This window comes from Triturus cristatus, chromosome 7 (genome assembly GCF_964204655.1).
Source record: "Triturus cristatus chromosome 7, aTriCri1.1, whole genome shotgun sequence".
Classification (NCBI taxonomy): Eukaryota; Metazoa; Chordata; class Amphibia; order Caudata; family Salamandridae; genus Triturus; species Triturus cristatus.
The window spans coordinates 653619665-653640892 of record NC_140590.1 but is presented as its reverse complement, the minus strand read 5'-3'; the positions used below and the strand labels follow the sequence as shown (position 1 = coordinate 653640892).

At 49.9% G+C, this 21228-nt stretch overlaps 1 protein-coding gene across 1 annotated transcript in view; it reads left to right on the top strand.

Annotated features, from left to right (window-relative positions):
* The window catches only part of RGS9 (regulator of G protein signaling 9), a 714724-nt gene extending 693954 nt beyond the window's left edge, over positions 1–20770 (top strand). Inside the window, exon 19 of the mRNA XM_085617281.1 lies at positions 20614–20770. Coding sequence (XP_085473407.1) covers positions 20614–20770 — 157 coding nt within the window. The remainder of the gene's footprint in view (positions 1–20613) is intronic.
* The last annotated feature ends 458 nt before the right edge of the window (positions 20771–21228 follow it).

The following is a 21228-nucleotide window of genomic DNA, read 5'->3' as shown; positions in this document are numbered from 1 at the left end:
CTTCCTTTTTCACTCTCGCACTCAAAACAAACAAAATGGCGGCCAACACTTCCTGATTTCGACCGATTCGAACGTTGGCTGACATTTAACCACCAATCAGAATTAGGCTCGCGCACGTTAGGGTGCGCGCACTGTGTGCGCACGGTGCGCGGCTATAGATATTTATGTGCTTTTAACTCAATTTTCTCAGGAACTACTGAACAGATCGACTCCATATATGCAAAAGGCACTTCCCTGACCTGAGGACTACCTCTTTGCCAAATTTCAAGTAATTCTGTTCAGCTGTTCGGGCTGTACCTTCGACTAAAAGTCCTATGGAAAAATGCAAGGGGAAAACGTGTTTTGGGACCCCCCTTTTTTCTTGGCCCCCGCTTGACGAATCCCCCCGAGACTTTCAGGGTAGGAGCTGAGCGGAGCGCCCCATTAGTTTTGAAAATTTCGCGAAGATTCGTCAACCGGCGCCAAAGCAATTCAAAATAGAATTTTCAGATTTACTATGGAAACACGGTCCTAACTATAACTATCTACTGGCGACCGCCAGTAGATAATATATATATATATATATATATATATGTGTGTGTGTGTGTGTCAAAACCATACCCTTACAGGCATAGAGTGATGCATAAATCATGCAAAAAAAGAAGCAGAGAACTCTGGGTAGTTTTCAAGTTTAGGTGTAAATCAACTCCAGTATAGAGCACTCTCAACACCAGCAAGAACGTGTGATAAGCACCGCAAGAGTAGCGTAACGCAACTTTCAATATCGTAGCCTATCGCGGGAAAATAACCCTGTGTCAAGAGTGGAACTCACAACAAGGCAGTACCATGCGATAGGCACGAGATAATACGGATAATGGCCGCGATACGATCACCCCGACGGAGATAAAAACACAAACCACAACACCAGAAAACCTGCGATGAGCCCTTCCGCGATGAGGAAAGCAGGGATAAGCAGCGCAAGGGCAGCAATACACACGCGCAATGCATGAACAAGCACAAGAACATCATACTGAAAATGCCACTGAACAAAATACAGCAACAGTGCAGTACCACGGATGCACCCTGGCCAACTGCAGAGGACAACATGCACACCACAACATCCAAGCACCGTGGAAGGACAGAACCAACAGGCACCCTGCATGAAAGAGACCAGTGGCAGGCAAATCTGACCTGCTGGAGCGACACACCCACCGTGCAGCATACGCACATAAGCAGAAGTGCACCTCGACATTAACAACATCCCAGTACAAACAGCAACCCATCCACAACTGAACACAGGACACACATGGACCGCAAAATGTGCACAACCAGGCAAATCACATCTGTCACCCCAGGGATATGTAACATGACAATGCACAATTACAAACGTTAACCTGCAAAAATGTTTAATCCACACATGCAGTGTAATTGGACGGCTACTACAGTCCCATGATTGCCATGGCCCGACACAATGTGACGTGCTCATGAGAAGTAGGTGTCAATAATGGAGTTCCTACAGGCCATTGCAGCAGCAGCTGCAGTGGGATGTGGCCCACCTGCCCGCTCATCATCATCATCGTTCGGTACCTCTGGAATTGGGATCCATGGGGCCCTGGTGCGAACACAGATGTTGTGCAACACACAACATGCAACGATCCTCTTACACACGATGTCCGGGCTGTACAGGAGCTTGCCACCTGTGCCATCCTGGCACCTGAAATGTGACTTCGACACGCCAAATGTGTGCTCTACGATGCCCCTGGTGCGTTTGTGGGCCGCATTGTACTGCCTCTGGGCGGGTGTGTTCGGGTCTCGGAGGGGTGTCATCATCCAAGGGCAGAGTGCATATCCTTGATCACCTGTGACAGTGCAGGGAGAAAAGAGTCAGTACTTGGTTCGTCAGGATGTGATGGCAGGCCCACAAATTCAGTGACGCTTGTGCTGGCTGTGTGTGGGATGAGCGTAAGCCAGCCCTCAGGGTGTAGCCCCGGATTACCATGGAGTGGTGTAGTCGTGTCTTGTAGGTGGTCGTGTAGTCTGACATGTTGAATGTGGCTTGGACACGTGTGCATCCACACTGATGTGCTTTGTGCGTTGGTGGCTGTGGGATGAGTGGTGTGTTTATTTGGAACTTACGAGCAGTACCGTTCCATATGTGCCATCCTGGAAGCGCTGGTTGATGATGGACTGTCGGAAGATGAAGGAATTGTGCACACTGCCTGGGTAGTTGGCGACGACATTGGTGAACAGTCCCCGGTGGTCCTCTATTGCCTGCACATTGATGGAATTTGTGTGCTTTCTGTTGTGGAAGTGCTGTGCAGTATCCGCAGGGGGCACAAGTGGGACATGTTTGCAGTCAATTGCACCCAACACAGCCGATAATCCAGCTATGGCGTAGACGCCTTGCTTTGTCACTAGCTGTTCCTGCGCAGTGTTGGGGAAGTGAAGGTACTGAGGTATGAAGCTGAGGATGGCATCCAGGACAGGTGCGATGAACTTTGATAGGGCTGGCTGTGAGACCCCTCCGACTCTGGCAGTTGTTGGTTGGAATGTCCCAGACGCCAACAGGTGCAGCACAGCCAGCGGTTTTGTCTGAGGTGGGATGTTGGTTCTCTGCTGTGTTGGGACCGTCAGGCTGTGGGCGATGTGGGTTATGATGCGGAGGATGGTTGACCTTTTGAGCCTGTAGTGGGCAATGACTTCCGCAGGTGTTAGGTCTGTAAGAGTGTGGTGCGTTTTTAGTAGGTCTGCTGTCTCACTCTGTGCTGCCTCTGTTGTGGTCCGGGGGGGGGGCGGGTCTGGTCCTGGGGGTGGTGGCAGTCCAGGGGGTGGTGGTGGTGGGTGTTGTGGCCCTGTTGGGGCTCCGAGCTGCATGTAGAGTAGCTCCATGGCTTTGTTTGGTCTTTGGGTATGGCTGTGTGCGAGGCTCCGTTGCCTACTGCAGGTAGGCATCCGTCTTTACACCTGCTTGAGTCAGGTGTTAAAAACCTGCGGACAACGCGGCTTATCGCCAGTTTTTGGTTTTCTTCGCAGTTCTGTCAGGTCATTGTGAAAGTGGTGTTGCTGCTTTTTCGTGTGTTTGTGCAAGGGAACGTCTACTCTCCATCTCATTAGAGTTAGTTGGTGGTGTCCGCCGTGGGTGTAGATTTTGGATCAGTTATCGTGGGAATACTGGCGTTGTCTGTGGTTTGCACCTGCTTGTGAATGGGGTGTTAAATTTATCTCCACTTTTGTTGCGTTAAGGTGGTGATGAATCGGAGATAAGTCCTTGTGAATATGGCCCGAGTCTTTTGCCATTTCTACAGCAAAGTCTTTAAGCATAGAAGTAGCACAGTGCTATCCATGTCGAGCTGTAAAATGGCCAAAGCCTTTTACCACTCCAGCCTCTGTACTACAATCTTGGATTGGTAAAATATATCCAAGCCAACCTGAAATAAATAAAAGCATCCCCCCACACGTGCTTCGCACTCACTTGAGCTCTTCAGAGAGGTATAGCTTTGTCCAGACACAAGAAAGCACCCCCTATAAGTCAAAACAATGCCCTTTCAGACATAGAGTGGCACATAAATTATGTAAAACAAGAAACAGAGAACTCTGGGTAGTTCTCAAGTTTAGGTGGAAAGCAGCTTTAGTATAGAGCACTCTCAACACCAGCGACACTCTAAGTTTGATCACCTTAAACGTCTGCTTTTATATCAAAGTCTTTGGGCCATATTCTCAAGGAGCTATCTCCGAATTAACGGCACTTTAGCGCAGCCAAAGTTGTGATAAATTTACCGCCCCATTCACAAGCCGGTGCAAACAACCTACAGCACCACTTTTCCGGCGTTTGCATCCGCAACAAACGTCACCACGGATGACCCCGGCAACTATCGCTATTGAGATGCAGAGTAGGCGTTCCCGAGCAAAAAGCAGCGACAACATCACTCCGCAACATTCTCAACTACCAGCTAGATCTGCGATAAGAACATAAAACAGGCGCTAAGGCGCATTAACACCAGGAAATCAACACCTGCTCAGACCTCGGACCACAACCTGCACCAGACAAGGGAGCACAGCCCATAGCCACACATGAAGAACAACAGATGCCTCCGAGCAACTGAACATGCAGCATGGATACCCGAGAGGGCCACAACACCCACCGACACCACACCCAGGCCTGCAACACCCCCCCGGGCCCACCCCCAACCCCAGATAAAGAAACTGCACACCAGCACCACGAATCCCAAAACAAATATTTTGCCTGATGTCACACACCTACCGGGTCCTCACTGAACAATCTGTAGGACACAGCCTGGAAGACAAAATCCAAGAGAAGAAGGTGTGCCATGCATCCAACAAAGGAAAGAGAGGGAGAGAGCGAGGAAGAGAGTTAGATTGCACGGAGTGAGATTGCACAAGAAGCGCAAGGCCTCTCGGGCACCTGGCTCCACATGCCAACATGTGTGTGTGTATCGCAATCCGCACACCATGAGCCCAAGGCCTTGTCCCAATCTCAGCACCAAGGCCACATCACATTCCGAAAAGGTAAGTAGTAGTCAGACAAACATCAGGGATGAAAGCTCCATTGTTCCAATGCAGAAGGCGGGCGGATACGTGCACCTCTGACCTTGGTCCAGAACGCATCTGGAACACCCTGAGAGAGATACCATTTCAGATGGGGATGACTCCCACAAAACGCATTGCGCAAATGAACTATCTGACTTATCCACACCCCACACACAGAAGCCCCTGCCTGAGGTACCCCCTCATGGGATGCCCTTGACACTCACGGAAACAGCAACCCATTCTTCCCAACGTTGCACACACATTCAAATCATTGGTCAGAGCTGTGGCATATCCTCCACACAACTGCAGCAGTTCAGAAGAGTGCCGGTTCCACGAGACGCACCAACGCAATGGCAGGTCATCTCGGGCACATGCACAACCCCCGTCACGTGGAACAGTATGGTGCACGTATGCTGCATTTACTGGGCGCACTGCCACTGGCAGTGCTGCGGATCAGTTACCGGCTGACCTTCCGCCTTACCTACGTCACCTGCGTCCAGCCCTGGTTCCACTGCCGAACATGCACATTTGAGTGTCCCATGGATGTCTGCCTATCCAACACAACCGTAGATGAATTGGACTATGACTTGTGTCTGCGCCCCCTGTTGGATCACGAAAAGGAGTGTAACCGAGACAGTGGTGCATGAGATGCCTTGACATACTGCTTATGTATTGGCAGTTATGCATGGGAGATTGCACAATTCCTCGTGTGCAGTGACCACATCGAGGCGCTCCCCTATTGGGCTGTGTTGTGGATTGGTGAAACGGTATGGGCTGAGCACACCTGCCCGCACCAGTTAATGGATTTGCTCACCCTGGTGTTCCTTGAACACGACAACGACGTACTATTGGAACACATTGTACATGAAGCTGCACGGGCATTCATGGACGAGTAACTACGTTACTGCAGCAACATCAGATTGTCACCCACAGCACAGGTCCCAACAACTTGTTGCATCGTGGGGAATGCTCACATATCCCACCACACCAGAGGACATGTCTGCCTTCGTAAGGACTCTGGATGCATGTGTGTGGAACTACGCGTGTGTACACACACCTGTGCAAGGCGATGCAGGTCCATGGTCGGAGCAACACAGCGTCGTTTGGCAACGTTACCAATTCGGACACACTGCTGGGGGGAGAGAACTTACATGGCAATGTAGCATGACACGTGAACCTGTCGGACCCTTTCACCTGATCACTGTCAGCAGAGCAGACAATCGGCGCTCTCCGGTGGCAGAGCACTATACAGATTCCATGGGCAGTGAGTCGTGCCCCCACACACGGGGCAATGGGCAGACACCAAACAACACATGACTCATCCAGCAAGGCAAGGTGGGCTGAGAGCATTGCCATCCGTGATGATTGTTGTCCATTTTTGCCTAACCATTTTCCGAACCTCGACATGTTCCCATGCTGCGTGTAAATGTCTTAAGCATGTCCCTGCCTGTTGTGGCCGTTGCCTCGTCCGCACTGACACACACATGCTAATAAAGGCTATGCCTCTCCACTGGTGTCTTACTGTGATGTGTGTTGATTAGATTGTGCACTCGTGTGCCACAATGAGTATCGTCCCTACACAGGGAGGAACTGACTGATGCATGTGCAAGCGGGGTCGCTCCCTTTTGCAAGCTCCACCTCTGTGAGCCAGACATTGTTTTGGGATAGTTGCTGGCCGACCTGTGAACTTACCTGACTTCAGCAATGTGAGTATGGTGTCCAACCTCTGACCATGTGGAGCAATGTCATATATCATAACAGAATGTGTTCACTCAGATGTGTGTGAGTAGGTATGCGACGTGAAGTTCTGTTGTCACATGTGATGTAGGACACCACTCCTGGCCTGCTACCGATATGGTCATTCCTACACACAGCCCTTCAATACATGGACGTGTGCCTACGTTGGGGGGTTGTGAGATTGTTGTTGATGTGCAATGGGGACACAGCTAGTACTCACCTTGACAGTCATCCAATTGGCCATGTGTCTCAGGGATACATATGCGCATAGATGTCAAATACCAGGGTGTACCTTCATTTTCAATCTTTGTCCCTACATCCAGCCATACTTCCATTCGCAAGTGAACATAGTCATGACACATCTGTGTGATTTAGAATGTTTTATTCACATTCAGGTGATTGACGGAGCTGGAGCTGTACATGGCCATCCAAGCCCACATTACATGGAAGCCCAGTGGTGGGCCAACCAGAGTGCTTTGGGGATTGAAAAGTGATTAGGAAGAGGGGGAGTGCAGTCCGCAGCAGGATTGCTGTGTAATTGTCCAGCAGTGAAGATATGGCAGTCCGTGTCAGGGTCCGGGTGAATGTCGCGGAGTGTTCCGGGGGTCAGTGGGAGGTATTGTCCCAGGGCATGAACATAGGGCAGAACCAGGCAGGAACAGGGCATTTGGCGGTGATGGATGCTACTGCCTCCTTCCTCACACAGTAATTACAATCCACGGGAACACATATTTTTTGCAATTTCGTAAGGAAAGAAAAACAAAACAAAGGTCCTCTGGCAAATTTAGGATAAGGAATGTATTCCTCTCAGTAATAGCTAACTTTGAGGCACAAATGTCAAACATAGAATTTTCTTAACACTTGTAGTTTCAGAAATCTACACATATTCAGTATTGTCAGGTGCAGGACATTCAGGATAACGTTTCCGGGGTTGGACTTCCACAATTCATATTTTTTGAGAAATGTAAAAATATGGAACAGAAATGCTAAAAATAATCAATCTTCAAATTTTTCATTATATCTTACACATGAAAAATATACTCACTCAACACTGCAGTGATCAATAGTCCAGAAAGTGTTGAAAGACATACAGTTTGTCTGAATACCTAATATAAAAATGAGGCAAACATGTTTAAGCAACCAAACACCAAAGTATGGAAGAAGGTTTTTATGCAGGAGTGGTCATTCTCTCTTGCAGTGAAAGGTTTAATACATCTGCTGTTCTAACTCACTCAGGATCACTCTTCCACTAGGGTGAAGATATCTAAAAGAGAAAGCTTACACAATTATCAATGGGTAGGACCATTTGGAGGAGGACCTCCATTTAGATCTAGATTTCTGGCCAGATTGTATCACAGAATATCGAGGACGAAAATATCCACCTGTCAACTACTGGAGCCAAAATATCAACTACCATAATATTGTGAAAGTACCTACATATGGATAATGTAGATTTACTGTTCATAACTCCACATTTACATAACTTGAACATATACATGCATCAAGGTACTAATATGTGGGGTTACAAGATGACAGGTTAGCATAGGTGAGGACGTTTGTTGTGGTGAAAAGGTGGATTTTCAGCTCCCTCCTGAATTGCAGGAGTGTAGGAGCCCTTCTGAAGTTGATGGGTGTATTCTTCTAGAACAGGCGTTGAACTGCACTGGCTATCTCTATGTATTTAGTTGATGCCTGGGAAACCACTAATACTGCCATGTCTTTCACACATGCATGTACATTTCAGTAATGCTGTAGTATAGCATTTCTCTGAATCAGAATAAACAGTTAAGTGTCCATTAACTCGATTATTGAATATTTCTCCCGTGTTGTAGCACTGTAAATGAGAGCCTGAATGGTCGCATCTTTCAGATGATTAAAGAGTAAGCTAATCTTCAGCAGCTGTTAACCTGGCTCATTCTCCTTACGAGATCCTGCTGGTGGTTTTCAAGTAACTACCCCAGCTCTTGCTAGATGGCATTATGGATTACGTTTCGGTGCTTCTGAAGAATGGATTGGAATTCCCAAGGAAAGACATTTCTAGAGACATTTTGGGGCAGATGTAAGATTGTGGTTGCAAATTACTGGCTCACAATTTGCAAACAGTATTTGTGTGACCACTGTGGTATTTTACAAATTGACCTATGTACTAATTGGTAGGTTTGCAAAATACCAATTCCTAGTGGGTTGCAAATCGAGGAAACCTAGGAAATGCTGTGTATTATATGGTGTGGTTGTGAGAAATGACCATGTAATACACTTACCAACGCCTTTAGAACCCTTAGGTTTCATTTGCAAAACCTTCAGCTCAACCCTGGGTCAATGTGTCACTGACTGCAAGGCTTACACAAAGGAAGATGTATAAAGCATTAAAACAGCACCAAAACAACTGAAGAAGAAATCGACAAGGAACTAAAGAAATCCAACACCAATTTATAAACACAGACTGTATTTTCATGAATTTTACACCACAACTAAAAAGATCCACCAGAGGGCTCTGGAGAGATAGGATTTACAAAGTATAGTGAAATGAAATGAAATGAAACTTCGGTTATTTACAACCATAAAAGTATACACTTAGCAGCATAACATTCCATAGATAAGCAAGTCAGAATCATACAATATACAATACATTTCTTAAACCTATAATTCACAACCATAAAAATGCAAGATAAAAAAACATCTTAAAATTAAAAAAATCAACTATTCCATTATTGGGTCACACTGACCTTCTAGTATGTCTCACAAATTACTTCTATCCATTAATAACCCATTCTCCCTGAATCTAAAAAGATCTAAATTTCATCAGTGCTCTTTACATTTAAAAAACTCTTTCACTTTGTTTATATATTTCCCAATAGCACAGGCTATATCTAGGTTCTTCATTTCCACTAAAAGGTTTATCTTACACAGTCTAATAATAGTTGTAAAATATCACAGGTAGTGCCTAAGGTGCAGGTGCATTTTCCATTGCTATTTATCATTAAGATTTTTACCCAATTGTTCGCATAACAGGGATTTAGCCCAATTCTCAATCTTAACACTTCGCGCCTTAACAGGCAGCTAGGTAACCTGTCGATATAGGGGTAATGTAAATCATTTTTCCATGCTGAGGCCATAAAAGCAACTGAACTTTTCCGTAAGAGGTTTTCTTGATCATGGGTTCGGGACGCTTCTATTCCCAATGTCCTAAGTTCTTTCTTGTCTATCTTTAGGTCTAAGTACTGAGGGCACAACTTTAGCTTTAAAACACCATATGCTTGAATAATTGAAGCTCTGGTCTCTCTTGCCCAGGTCAACTCACTATTGGCAATTTCATTTTTACACCACTGTGAGATTTTTTGATCCTCACCTGTTCCTAACCGCTGCCAGAAACGCAATAAAGCCATGCAAGCTGTTATACCCCACGAGGTGATTCCCAATTCTAATCTTACTGCTTGTATCATGGACGATCTAGGCAGCGAAAGCAAACATTTAAGGATATTTCCCTCTTCTTTGTCCCATCCCTTTTTTCCACTTAAATAGAGTACCTCTGCACCATACAAAAATTGTGGGGGGACCATTGCTAAATAGGCTTTTAATACCGGTCTATCAGACATTTCTCCATATACACTATTAAATCTTTTTAGCCCCTTTACAGAGGCCGATGCCCTTATTTTTAATGCGTCAAGATGTGTATACCACTGCAGACTATTCGTGAACCACATTCCCAGATATCTATATTATGTTACTTTTTCCAGCATTTCCCTGCCCAGATACCAGGAAAACTTTGCTTTTCTTCTTCCAAAACATAGGATTTTGGTCTTCTCCATGTTTACCACCAATTTTTTAGTTTGGCAGTATTCTGTAAACATGTTTAATTTCCTTTGTAGCCCAATCTCCGTCTGGTCCATGATTACCAGATCATCTGCATATAATAAACAGGAGATGGCTAGCCCCTATGACCTCTCTGAGTTTTCGGGGCAGATCAGCTATAAACAGGGAAAAAAGCAAAGGGGCAAGTACGCACACCTGTCTCAACCCATTACCAATCTGGATCCTCCGGGACAATCCTCCGTTCTCATCCAAGATTATCTGGGCCCAGTTTTCTGTATGCAGGGCTTGTATCAAGGCCAATAACTCTCCTTGGATATTATACCCTAGCAAGGTTTCCCACAGCTGCTTCCTGTCCACCAGATCAAATGCTGCGCGGAAGTCCACAAAGCAGCAGAACAAATTGCCCCTTTGTTCGATCGACTTCCGCGCAATGGACCAGAGGGCAAAACAGTGATCAATCGTCGAATGTCCCTCTTTAAATCCACCCTGTTCTGGGGGCACTATCTGTTTTTCATCTGTCCATTCTTTAAGTAATCCCAGGATTACTTTAGCAAATACTTTTTCTCCTATGCCCAGGAGGTTTATTAAACGGTAGTTTTTAGGGGAATATACATCACCTTTTTTATGTATGGGTCTTACAATGGCCTCTTTCCAACTATCTGGCATAGCCCCTGTTTTAAGAATCCCCTGGTACATATTAAAAAAAAACTCGGACCACCACTCCAGATTCGTTTTTATAATAACAGCCGGCAAGTTATATGGGCCGGCGGCTCGAGTTAGGTTTAACCTTCCTAATATGGCTTGGGGAGAAATGCTCTTTTACTTCTTCCCTTACACCTGGCCATACAATGGTATTTATTTCCTCCACTTCCCGTAGATTTCTTCCAAATAATCCACCCACTTATCCTCCTGCACCGAGCACTGCAAGGTCCCTAAAACCTTACCAGTGATCTCTTGTACTAATTTCCAGAAACCTCTCACATTTTTTCTTCAATTACTTCTAATAGCCTCACCCACCATCTGTCCTTATAGGTTCTTTTTTATCTCTAATGGTTGTTTTAAAACTTGACCTTAATTTCTGAAGATTAAGTAGCAGTTCATCGTCATGTCTACCTCTTAGTTTTCTTTCCTTTTGCCTAATTCTGGCTTTTGCTTTACGACAATCCTCATCAAACCATGGCTTGTTATTAGTAAGTAGTTTTTCCTCACTTGCTAACCCAGTTTTAGCACCTTTAATTTTTATCCTAAGGCTTTCTACCAATTGTCTTATCATACCTTGGTACCAGGTAATATCCTCCTCAGGTGGTACATTTACAAATGTATGTGTCAACTGGACTGTGCTTAGTTTTAGAAATCAAAGCATTTCACTCAACCGTGAACAAGACCTGGTAAATTCAACTAATTTGACACTTGGGGCAGAATTCACAAAGCTGCGAGTGTAGCACCTCCGCATTCGAGGCAGAGTCTCGGCAATCCTGGCTGAATCTCTACAGTGCAGTGCTCAGTGCAGAGATTCTGCCGCAAGTGCAAAGATCTCGCCATGAGTGCAGAGACTTCACCCTAAATGCGGAGACTATTCACTTGTAATTTATGAGTCATAAGTCCCTTTGTGAATCAGGTCCTTAGAAATATTTTCACTAAAACTTTTGTGCTAGTGGTAATGCGGTCATTTGCAGCCACTTTAGTTGACCAACTCCAGCAAGGAGCCAGCAGGGAGCCAGTCAGGTGGACCAGCAAGGTCCTTAGAAACAGTTACCTCAGCAGCTGAACCAGTCTTCAGTGACTTCCAGGCACTTTTATTATTTGCAGGGCTTTCCAATTGAAGTGGTCCTGATGCAAGGGATGAAGGTTGCTGAAGATGCTCAAAGGATGCTGTGGATCCAATGTGGTTGATGGGGGTATTTCTGTGACTACTCCTCTGTCCATGAAGGGGGCGAGGTAATCCTGGTCAAAGGGCCGGCATTCCTTGAAGATCTCTTGGTGCTGGCAAAAGTCCAGTCACAACTAGACTACCAGTCACCCAGTATCACAGTCCAAGGGATCCTGGGTCAATAACTCATTCTCTGGAGGTCCCAACTGCACTTCAACAACACTCCCAGGCTCAACGAACTCGGTGCAAATTTATGCATTGGGTCCTGGTGCTTTACAGCAGCAGATGGTGGCTGGTTGAAGGCTTTGGGCTACCAACTTGCCCCAGCAGCCTTCTTCAGCTGCTGTGTCCCTGTGCTGTGAAGAGGAGGCCAGTCAGATGGCCCTTGGAGTTTCTTGGCTTTGGCTGGGCTCTGGAGAATGCATCTCCTTGATCAGGACATGGCAGGTACAGTCCCTCTCTTTTGCTAGCCACCAGATGCAGCAGGTGCAGTCCATGGCAGTGCAGCCTCTTTTTGCCAGTGTGCATCATGGCAGTTCATCCTCGGTCCTTCTTCCAGTCCAGTCAAGATCTGAGTTTGGGGTACCAGGCGTGCCGTACTTATGCATAGAAGAGGCTGCAGGGCATGATGCGATTGGTAGTCAATGGGCTACCTGGTTCCCTCCCACCTGATGACCATTAACTGCGAAGGCAGGCAGCTGGACATCCCAGGATGCACCATTCTGACCACTTCCAATATGGCAGAACCCCTCTCCTGGTGTGTGGAGCTCCCTAGCCCAACCCACAAGTGTGGCTTTTCTTTTTTTTTTTTTTTTTATTAAATATTTTTATTGACTGCAAAAGGCACGTCGACATACATAGCTCTGCGCCTACAACCCGGGGGCCGGCTACAGTGTTGCAAATATTAACCCAACAGCACCAGTTATCCCACATCCCGGAGGCCGGGCATCACCGTGTGCTGCCGGTACAGCTCCTGCAGTATTCTGACTCGCTTTCGCAATACGTCATTGTCTTTGGAGCCACCCCCTGACAGTTGCATAGTTAAAGCATGTTTTACCCGTCTCTTGTTGTCCTCTATTCCGTACCATTTGACAATAAGCTTTAAACCCCCATCCCCGCCCCGGAACCCCACCAAACCCCCCCCCACCCCACCCACCCAGTCTAAACAGTTGAGGTCACCTGTCAGCTGCCACCTTATAAATAGTTTGCGCTCAGTGCCCACCCACATCCCGACACCCTGAAGCGTCCCTAATAATCTTCCTCGCCTCTAATCTGGTCACTCCCGCGCGGATTTTATGCATCCACCCCACTAGCACTCTCCCCCGGAGCCTCTTTCTCAACGACCTCCCCGGTGCGCCGTCCGCCTCCCTACCAGCCTTGCCAATGTATTCTGCGTATAGTCCCCAGAAGTTTTTGGGCCGGCTGCGCGGCGGCAGTAGCTCACTGAGCCTTTCTGTCTGAGTACAACAGTAGAGTACATCACGTTTCCACTGCGCCACTGTGGGTAAGGGGCCCCGCATCCAGCTTATCGCCACTCGCCGTTTCGCAACGAGCATCCCCATATCTACCAAACGTCGCGCCGCCCTAGGTACTACCCTAGAGTGTCCCAAGCGGGCCACAGCCGGATCTGGAGCCAACTCCACTTCTGCCACTCTCGCTATCTGCCGGCAGACCGCCTCCCAGTAGCTGCGTATACCCGGGCAGTGCCACGCCAGGTGCATAAAGTCTGCCATTGGGTGCTTGCATCTTTCACATGCCGACTCATCTCGCAGGCCATAATGCTGCAGCTGCTCCGGGGTATAATAAATCCTGTTTATAAACTTGAAATGGACCAGCCTGTGTCTGCCGTGCAGGGAGATGCGTCGTATCCCCGAGCAGCAGTATGCCCACATGGCGTCGTCAATTGGAATTTCGAGATCTCTCTGCCATGCCAGTCGGGCCTTAGTGTACTCCTGCGACCTTTGCGACTGCGCAGTGCGATATAACTTAGAGATTAACTTATGGGGACTTTTGTTCTTAATAATAAAGGACAACTCCGGAACCTCCGGTGGTTCCGCCATGTCGTCCCCCAGTAGCTGTCTCCAAGCATGTCTAACTCTGTGGTATTGGAAACGTTGCAACTACGTGCCACCCCCCTCCAATTGGGCCACCTCCTCCCAGGTCTTAACTACGCTGTTCACGAACATGTCCCCCATTGTGTGTACACCTAGCGCTCTAAGTGACCGCACCACCCCCTCTTCCTTGCAGGGGGTCAGCCAAACCACCCAGTCAAGAGGCATCGCCGGCGAATAGAGCAGCGCCCCCGACGTGTGCTGTAAGATATTATTCCAAGCATGTCGAGTTGAGTTCAAAGAGTCTAAGAACCCCATTCGGCGGTCCGACGGCTCGAAAATGACAGCAGGAAGCGGGAGCGGTGCTGCGAACAAAGTCTCCAATTTGAGGTACGGGACGGCACCGTCCCCATGTATCCAACTGTGCGCCTGGGGCCCCTGCGCTACCCTCTAATACATTCAAGATCAGGCGCTCCCAGGCCGCCCAGATGGTAGGGCAACGTTACGACCCGCCAGCTAATTCGTGCCTGCCTGCCCGCCCACGCCAACCTCAACAAGGACCCCTTCAGCCTAGCAAAGAAGGCGCGCGATAGCACCATGGGGATGTTTACAAACAAGAACAGAAACCTAGGGAGCACCACCATTTTCATGATGGATATGCGTCCCAGCAGCGAGAGAGGCAGCTTGATCCACGTCTCTAAGTCATCCTCGAGTTTGCTGATAGCCCTGCCATAATTCTCAGACAGCACTACCTCCGAGTCCATATGCAGCTGGATCCCCAGGTAATGGATCGTGTCGTCCGACCACTGCAGCGGGTATTCCATCTCAAAGGGGGCCGTGACCGGCACCAACGGGAACACTATAGATTTGGTCCAGTTCACCTTCAGACCTGGGAGTGCTCCATAATGAACCACCTCTCTCTGCACAGGGGCCAGGTTATTTTCTGGGTCCCTGACGTATAGCAGAGTGTCATCCGCGTATGTGGAGACCACTATCTTATAAGTAGGAAAGTTAATTCCCCTCAGACTATGATATTCCCGCAGAGCACACGCCAATGGCTCCGCCACCAGGGCATACAAGATAGGCGACAGGGGGCAGCCCTGTCTAGTCCCCCTCGAAATAGGCATCGCTTCCGTAACTCGGTCTCCCAGCCGTATTCTCGCGGTGGGGCCATTATACAGCACCCCAATCAGCTGCAGGAAGACCGGGCCCAGCCCCACTCTTGTCAGGACCTGCCGCATGAACGGCCATTCTACCGAGTCAAAAGCTTTTTCCATATCGAGAAAGACTGCTAACGCACGGGTATCTGGGCGCACATGTTGCATGACTCCAAATACCGTCCTCAGATTATACGTGAGGTTCCTGCCGGGCACGAACCCCGCCTGTTCCGGGGCAACGAGTTCCAGGGTGAGCAGGGCCAAGCGAGTGGCCAAAACCTTCGCGTATAATTTAGTGTCAACATTAAGCAGCGATAACGGCCTATAATAACTGCATTCCTCCGGCGGCTTACCCGGTTTCGGAATCGCAACCAGAAGAGCTTCCCGCATGGATGGCGGCATGTGCCCTTTAACGCACATGTCATCGAACAATGTCGAGATGTGTGGGAGGAGCTGATCAATAAAGGCTCGGTAGAAAGCAGCAGTGAGGCCATCCGCTCCCGGGGCTCTATGCGCCTTCATGCCTGCCAGTGCCTCCAGAATTTCGTCCCTTTCAATTGGCAGGGCCAGAAATTCCCTGTGCTTGTTCGTGAGGAATGGCAGCTTAATATAATCCAGGTAGTCTCCTATGCTATCCTCCATACCAGTCTGTTGAGAAGCATACAACTTGGTATAGTACGACTGAAAGCACGCAACTATATCTTCCTCTTCAGTTAAGAGCAAACCTCCCTCCGACCGGATCTGGGTGATGGCGGATCTACGTCTACCTCTGCATCCGCAGTTTCGTGGAATTCCGCCAGGAGTGTCTTCATCTCCTCAGTTACGCACTCACCCTCTGTTACGCGCTGTTTAGCCTCCAGGGCCCCCAGTTTGCGCTCCAGCGTCGTAAGCCGCTGCCTGATGTCACGTAGCACCCCCGAGTGCTTTGCCATTGCCACTCCTCGGATATAGACCTTAAAGGTCTCCCAGATAGTCTGAAAGCTGTCCACAGAGCCTAGATTAGTATAAAAAAACTGCCCTATGGCCTCCGCTAGTTCCTCCTTAAAGAGGGGTTCCAGCAGCGAGTATGGGGGAAATCGCCACAGAAACGGTGGAACCGTCTTTCTGGGCACGACCAACGACATCAACACCGGAGAGTGGTCAGAAAGTGTGCGCGGCAGCACCGTACAAGCTCGCACCTGCGAAAGGAGAGAGGATGACACAAGCCAGTAATCTATTTGTGTGTGCAAGCTGTGGTATGCCGAGTAGTGTGTGAAGCCCCCGTGTTCAGGATTACGAGTTCTCCACACATCCTCCAGATCTAAGCAGAGCATTTATCGCAGGATCGCCTTCGCAGCCGCCGACTGCGCACGTACCGGACCAGCCGATCTGTCCATCCCGGGATTCAGAACTACATTAAAGTCTCCTCCCCACAGCACATTCCGCGCTGCCAGGTCCCTAACCCTGCCTGCCAATGCAGTGTAGAATTCTGGGCAATCAAAGTTCGGCCCGTAACATTTAACCAGCAGTAAATCCAAACCTCTGCCCTGAAAGCGCGTTAGCACAAATCTGCCTGTGCTGTCCGTAGCTAATAACTGCGTTCTATATTCCGCCCTCGGTTGACCCAAGTCAGTACCCCTCTAGAGTGTGTCGTGAACCCCGCCGCATGCGCAGCGTCGCAGAGCCCCCTGGAGCGCAGCCTAGGACTATTATTAGGTAGATGTGTTTCCTGATGGAAAGCTATGTCTATCTCATGCCTCTTAATGTAGTGCATAACTTTACGGACCTTACGGTGATCATTCAGGCCCCTAACATTCCAGGTCATAATTCTGAGGGTGCCAAGGTGTTCAGCCATACCTGTGCTTGTCTTGGACAGCATTTTTGCCGGGGCGCCAAGAGCCCGCAACTCTGTGTCGCCAGGAGTAGGCTCTCGCAAATATACAATTCAGTGCATACCGACAGTAAAACCTCAAAACCTTACAACTGGTACTCCCCCCACCCACAGCAGACCCACCCCAACTTGGCCTTGCAGATTCCCATAAATGGGCGCCCTAAACCTCCCGCCCCCCTACCCCCAACTTACTAACCCACTGAAAGTAGCAGAACGCACTCGCGGGCGGAGGTTGCTCAGCGCTCACACTCTAGTGTGGAAGCGCCTAGTCCCTAACGGCAACCACCTGGTCTGGCGAGCCTATATCTGCCCGTCCACCACACTTCGGCCACATTGGGCCGCGGCAGCGCGGCAGTACTCGGGTCCTAATAACCCGGAAGTTCCCACGCACTCCAACCAGCATATAGACAATATGTTTAAATCCCTCAGGCAGTGGGCGCCGTGCTCGGGCCCGGTTAGACAAACCCCTCCAGCGGACACTCGCCTGTGGCCGCTCCACCCGTGGGAGGATATGTTCGAGTCCCTCTCTGCCCGGTCATAGCTGCCCCCATCCCCACAGACCACCCCCAAACACCAACCCCAACTCAACTCCGCTCTGCAGTCAAGAAATTCTACACAGTCTTGCCTGCCCTCCGGGGTCAATCCTGCTCGTCCAGACCGCCATCCCTCGCAACCTCCTGAAGCTGCGTCACGGGGCTCCGTCTCTGCTCCTTAGTCCAGTCTTTCAGCGCCTTCTGCAATGCTTTAGGGTCCTGGAAAATATGTGATTTGCCCTGTCTGTTGACCCTCAGTTTGGCCGGGTACAGCATCGCATAATCCAAGCTCAACTCCCGGAGCTGTTTTTTGGCGGGGGCGAACTGACGTCTGGCTTCCTGCACTCTGGCTGTGACGTCCGGAAAGAGTGATATAGTCGACCCCTCGTATTTCGAGGTTTTCTTTTCGCGTGCCACCCTCAGGGCAGCATCCCTGTCCCTATAGTTCAACAGTTTCGCAATAATTGGTCGAGGTGGCGCTCCCGGTGGGGGCCTGGGCCCCAGGGATCTGTGCGCTCTCTCCACCACGAACACCTCCTTTCCCAGCAGCTCGATCAGCAGCGTTTCTACGAAGCACTCCATGCGACCCGTCGAAGTCGTCTCCGGAAGGCCTATAATGCGCAAATTGCACCGACGTGTACGCGCCTCTAGGTCCTCCGTTTTGTCTTGTAGCACCTGCATCTGGCGTTCGAGTTTCCTCTGGTCCACGTCCAGGGACGTTTGCGCCCCCTCCACCTCCGAGAGTCGTCTTTCAGACTGGTCCAGCCGTTCCGCATGCTTGTCTATCCGCTCGCCCATACGATCCATCCTGTACGATAGTGCGTATATCTTGGCTCCAAGGGAAGCTATTCCACTCTACAACCCTTTCTCCATCGCCAGCAATAGCCCCCGATTGTCCTCCTCTACTTCCGGGGGGGCGGACGTGCCCCCCGTCGCACCCTCCAGCGGCGCTTGGGCTCTGGGGCGCCGCTGCTCGAAGGTCAGCTTGGGCTAGGATTTATCAGTCTTTCCCATCTTGGGTCACAACGCCTCACGGTAGTGCGGTTCGGACCCCCAGGGCGCGCCAGGCGTGCACATCCGTGCGTTTCGCTGCCCAGCTGGGCTTCACTCCGCTGTCTCCGCTCGTGTGTGCTGCACAGCAGCCGCCTTCGCAACTTGCCCACCGTCTGCGGCCTCCTCCGATTGCATGGAAGCCCAGGCTTTTAACTTAACCGCGGCACGCCTCGCCGCGCTGCTCCATTTAGCGCCGTGCCATGCAGCAACCACACTCCGTTGTAGTCAAATGTTCCAACCCGGGGCCCGTGCCGGGAGACGTCACAACCCCTAGGCCCCTCTCGCTACGATGTTCTGCCACCTGCAGGGACCACCACCGGGCAACCGCCGCACCAGCTGCAGGCCCTCACCCCGTGCGACCTCTCACCTGCGCATCAGCACAGCTCCTCCGGCCACACCGTCAATGTGGCGTTCCAGTATGTCAGCACAGGCCGAGTCCGTGGCTGTCGATAAGAAACGGCCGTTCCGCGCCACCAATGTGCCGCAGGCAACACGCCCTCGGCAATCACCGCTCCTCTGTCTGACCGTGCTGCCGCCTCACTGCTGGAGCCGGGCGCCGGATCGCCGGGTCCTCCGCGGTAGAGACGCCATGTGGCAAGCCCAGGAAGCTCTCATGTGGGTCCCCGCGACACAACACGGCAGCGAGCCTCTCCTTCACCTCACTCTCGCTGGCGCTCCGGGGCCTCGGGGGTCTGTCTCTGGGTGCCGCGAGTGACGGCCTCCAGCCTCGGGGCGGCCCCTCCTTGCGCGGCCGGCAGCATGCACACGTACGCACAGCCGCCCGCGCCTGAACGCGAGGCCGGGGATCTCCGGCCTGGCCCGCTCCCGACGTCGCCAACTCCCGCAGCCGGTCTTCGGCCCGCCTCGGGCTCAGGATTCTGCCAGTCGGGTGCGCGTCCGGTGAGGCGCCACTTCTGCAGGTATGGAGTGTTCTTTAGGTGGTTGGGGCTGGATTATTGCAGGATCGGTAGGGTAGCTCGCCGGAGCTCCGAGCTCAAGCAGCCATCTTCACTGCGAGCTAAGCTCCGCCCACAAGTGTGGCTTTTCAAGGGGGGCTACACTCCCCTGGAAAACTGGTTTGGTAACTGGTTCCCTTTCAGTAGCGGCTGATACTGGACTCAGATGGTGTGGCGGGGTTTTGGGACACAAAAAGAAAAAAAAACACTTACCTGAAATGGCCGCCGCCACTCCTTCATCCTGTGTCCCTCTGACTCCTGGCCAGCAGCAGGAAGCACCCACCCTCCCAGCCTCCCCACATCCAATCACAATGCTGCAATTGGTCTGAGTGCCGTGGATCAGCGCTCAGATGGGGAATGGGAAGGTTTGCCTGTTCCTCACCAAGCTGTGTAATGCAGCCTGGTGGGGTAGATGCAAAGTGCACATGACTGCTTGGCCGGCCCAAGAGGACCGGTCAAGCAGTCTTGCGCACTTCAGGAGTGAAAACTACTCCTCTCCCTACTCCACCAGCCTTGCCCCGCCCCACCCCGCCCCGCCTAAGAGCCACTAAAGTATATAGGAAGAATAAAATGATGATACCAATAGTTATTATCACTTTATTTTTCATTTTGTTCAATCGGGCGACGCTGTTCCTCTTCCTTGTCCCTGGTGCCAGCATGTCTACCTAAACAATAGAGCAGCCTCTCTCCCAAGTGTTCCCCATTTGCCATTAGCACATCTCCGCAGGGGGGCAGAAAGCTGTCTGCAGGACAGACCCTGAGTACTACAGTAAACGGCAGTAGAAACCTTGGGCAACCAAATTCTGCATGACTTTCGAAGGAGGCTGCACATTCCCCTTACCAGATCATGCAATGTTGGCCACTTCACATGCTTGTCTTGGCCTACATAACACAAATCTGTACATTTAAAAGTCAGCATATGTTATGTATTTAGTGTTAAAGAGTCATTTTGCTGAAGCATGTACAATGGTTAACAATAACAACAAATACACAAGAAAGCACCTTGTAAAAATTATTTTCTTAATTTCCTGTTTCTTTTAATACAGTTTTTTCCAGATCAAAGTTGACATTCCGGTGGAGTGTCGAATCTACCCCATCGACTCAGAGGAGGAAGAGGACAGCTGCCATGTTGCCTGCAAGGACTCATTGAAAGAGGTTATTTGCCCATGGGAGAACCTGACGGCAGAAGGCAAAGCTGGATAACACGGAGCAGCTTGGGACTTGCTGACCACTGTGTGCAGGTCCATAAATTTCCAGTCTACACACAACCTGAGTGCAAGCTCAGAATCACTCCACGCAGGATCGAGCACTATTTGGTCTGGTAAGGACAATGAGAGGTTGCCCTTCGGTTCTAGAGAAGCTAGCTGTGAATTAAAGCACCGGTCAGTGTGACACGTTGTGAACGGATCTATCGCTTCTACTGCTGTATGGAAATTTAAGAACCCAGAAGGAAATTGACCTCCTATAGAAATTTGGAAAACACACTTTCATTGCCTTGGTGAATCAGTGACGTGGAAGAAAATACTCTTTTTATATATGTGCACATAACCATTCGTGCCAAACACTCTGTCTTCATCAATGCCTTTACCGCATTCTGGATTTGCACACAGAGCATCATTTTGGGTGCAAAGTCTAACGGGCGTACACCTACAATACCACCT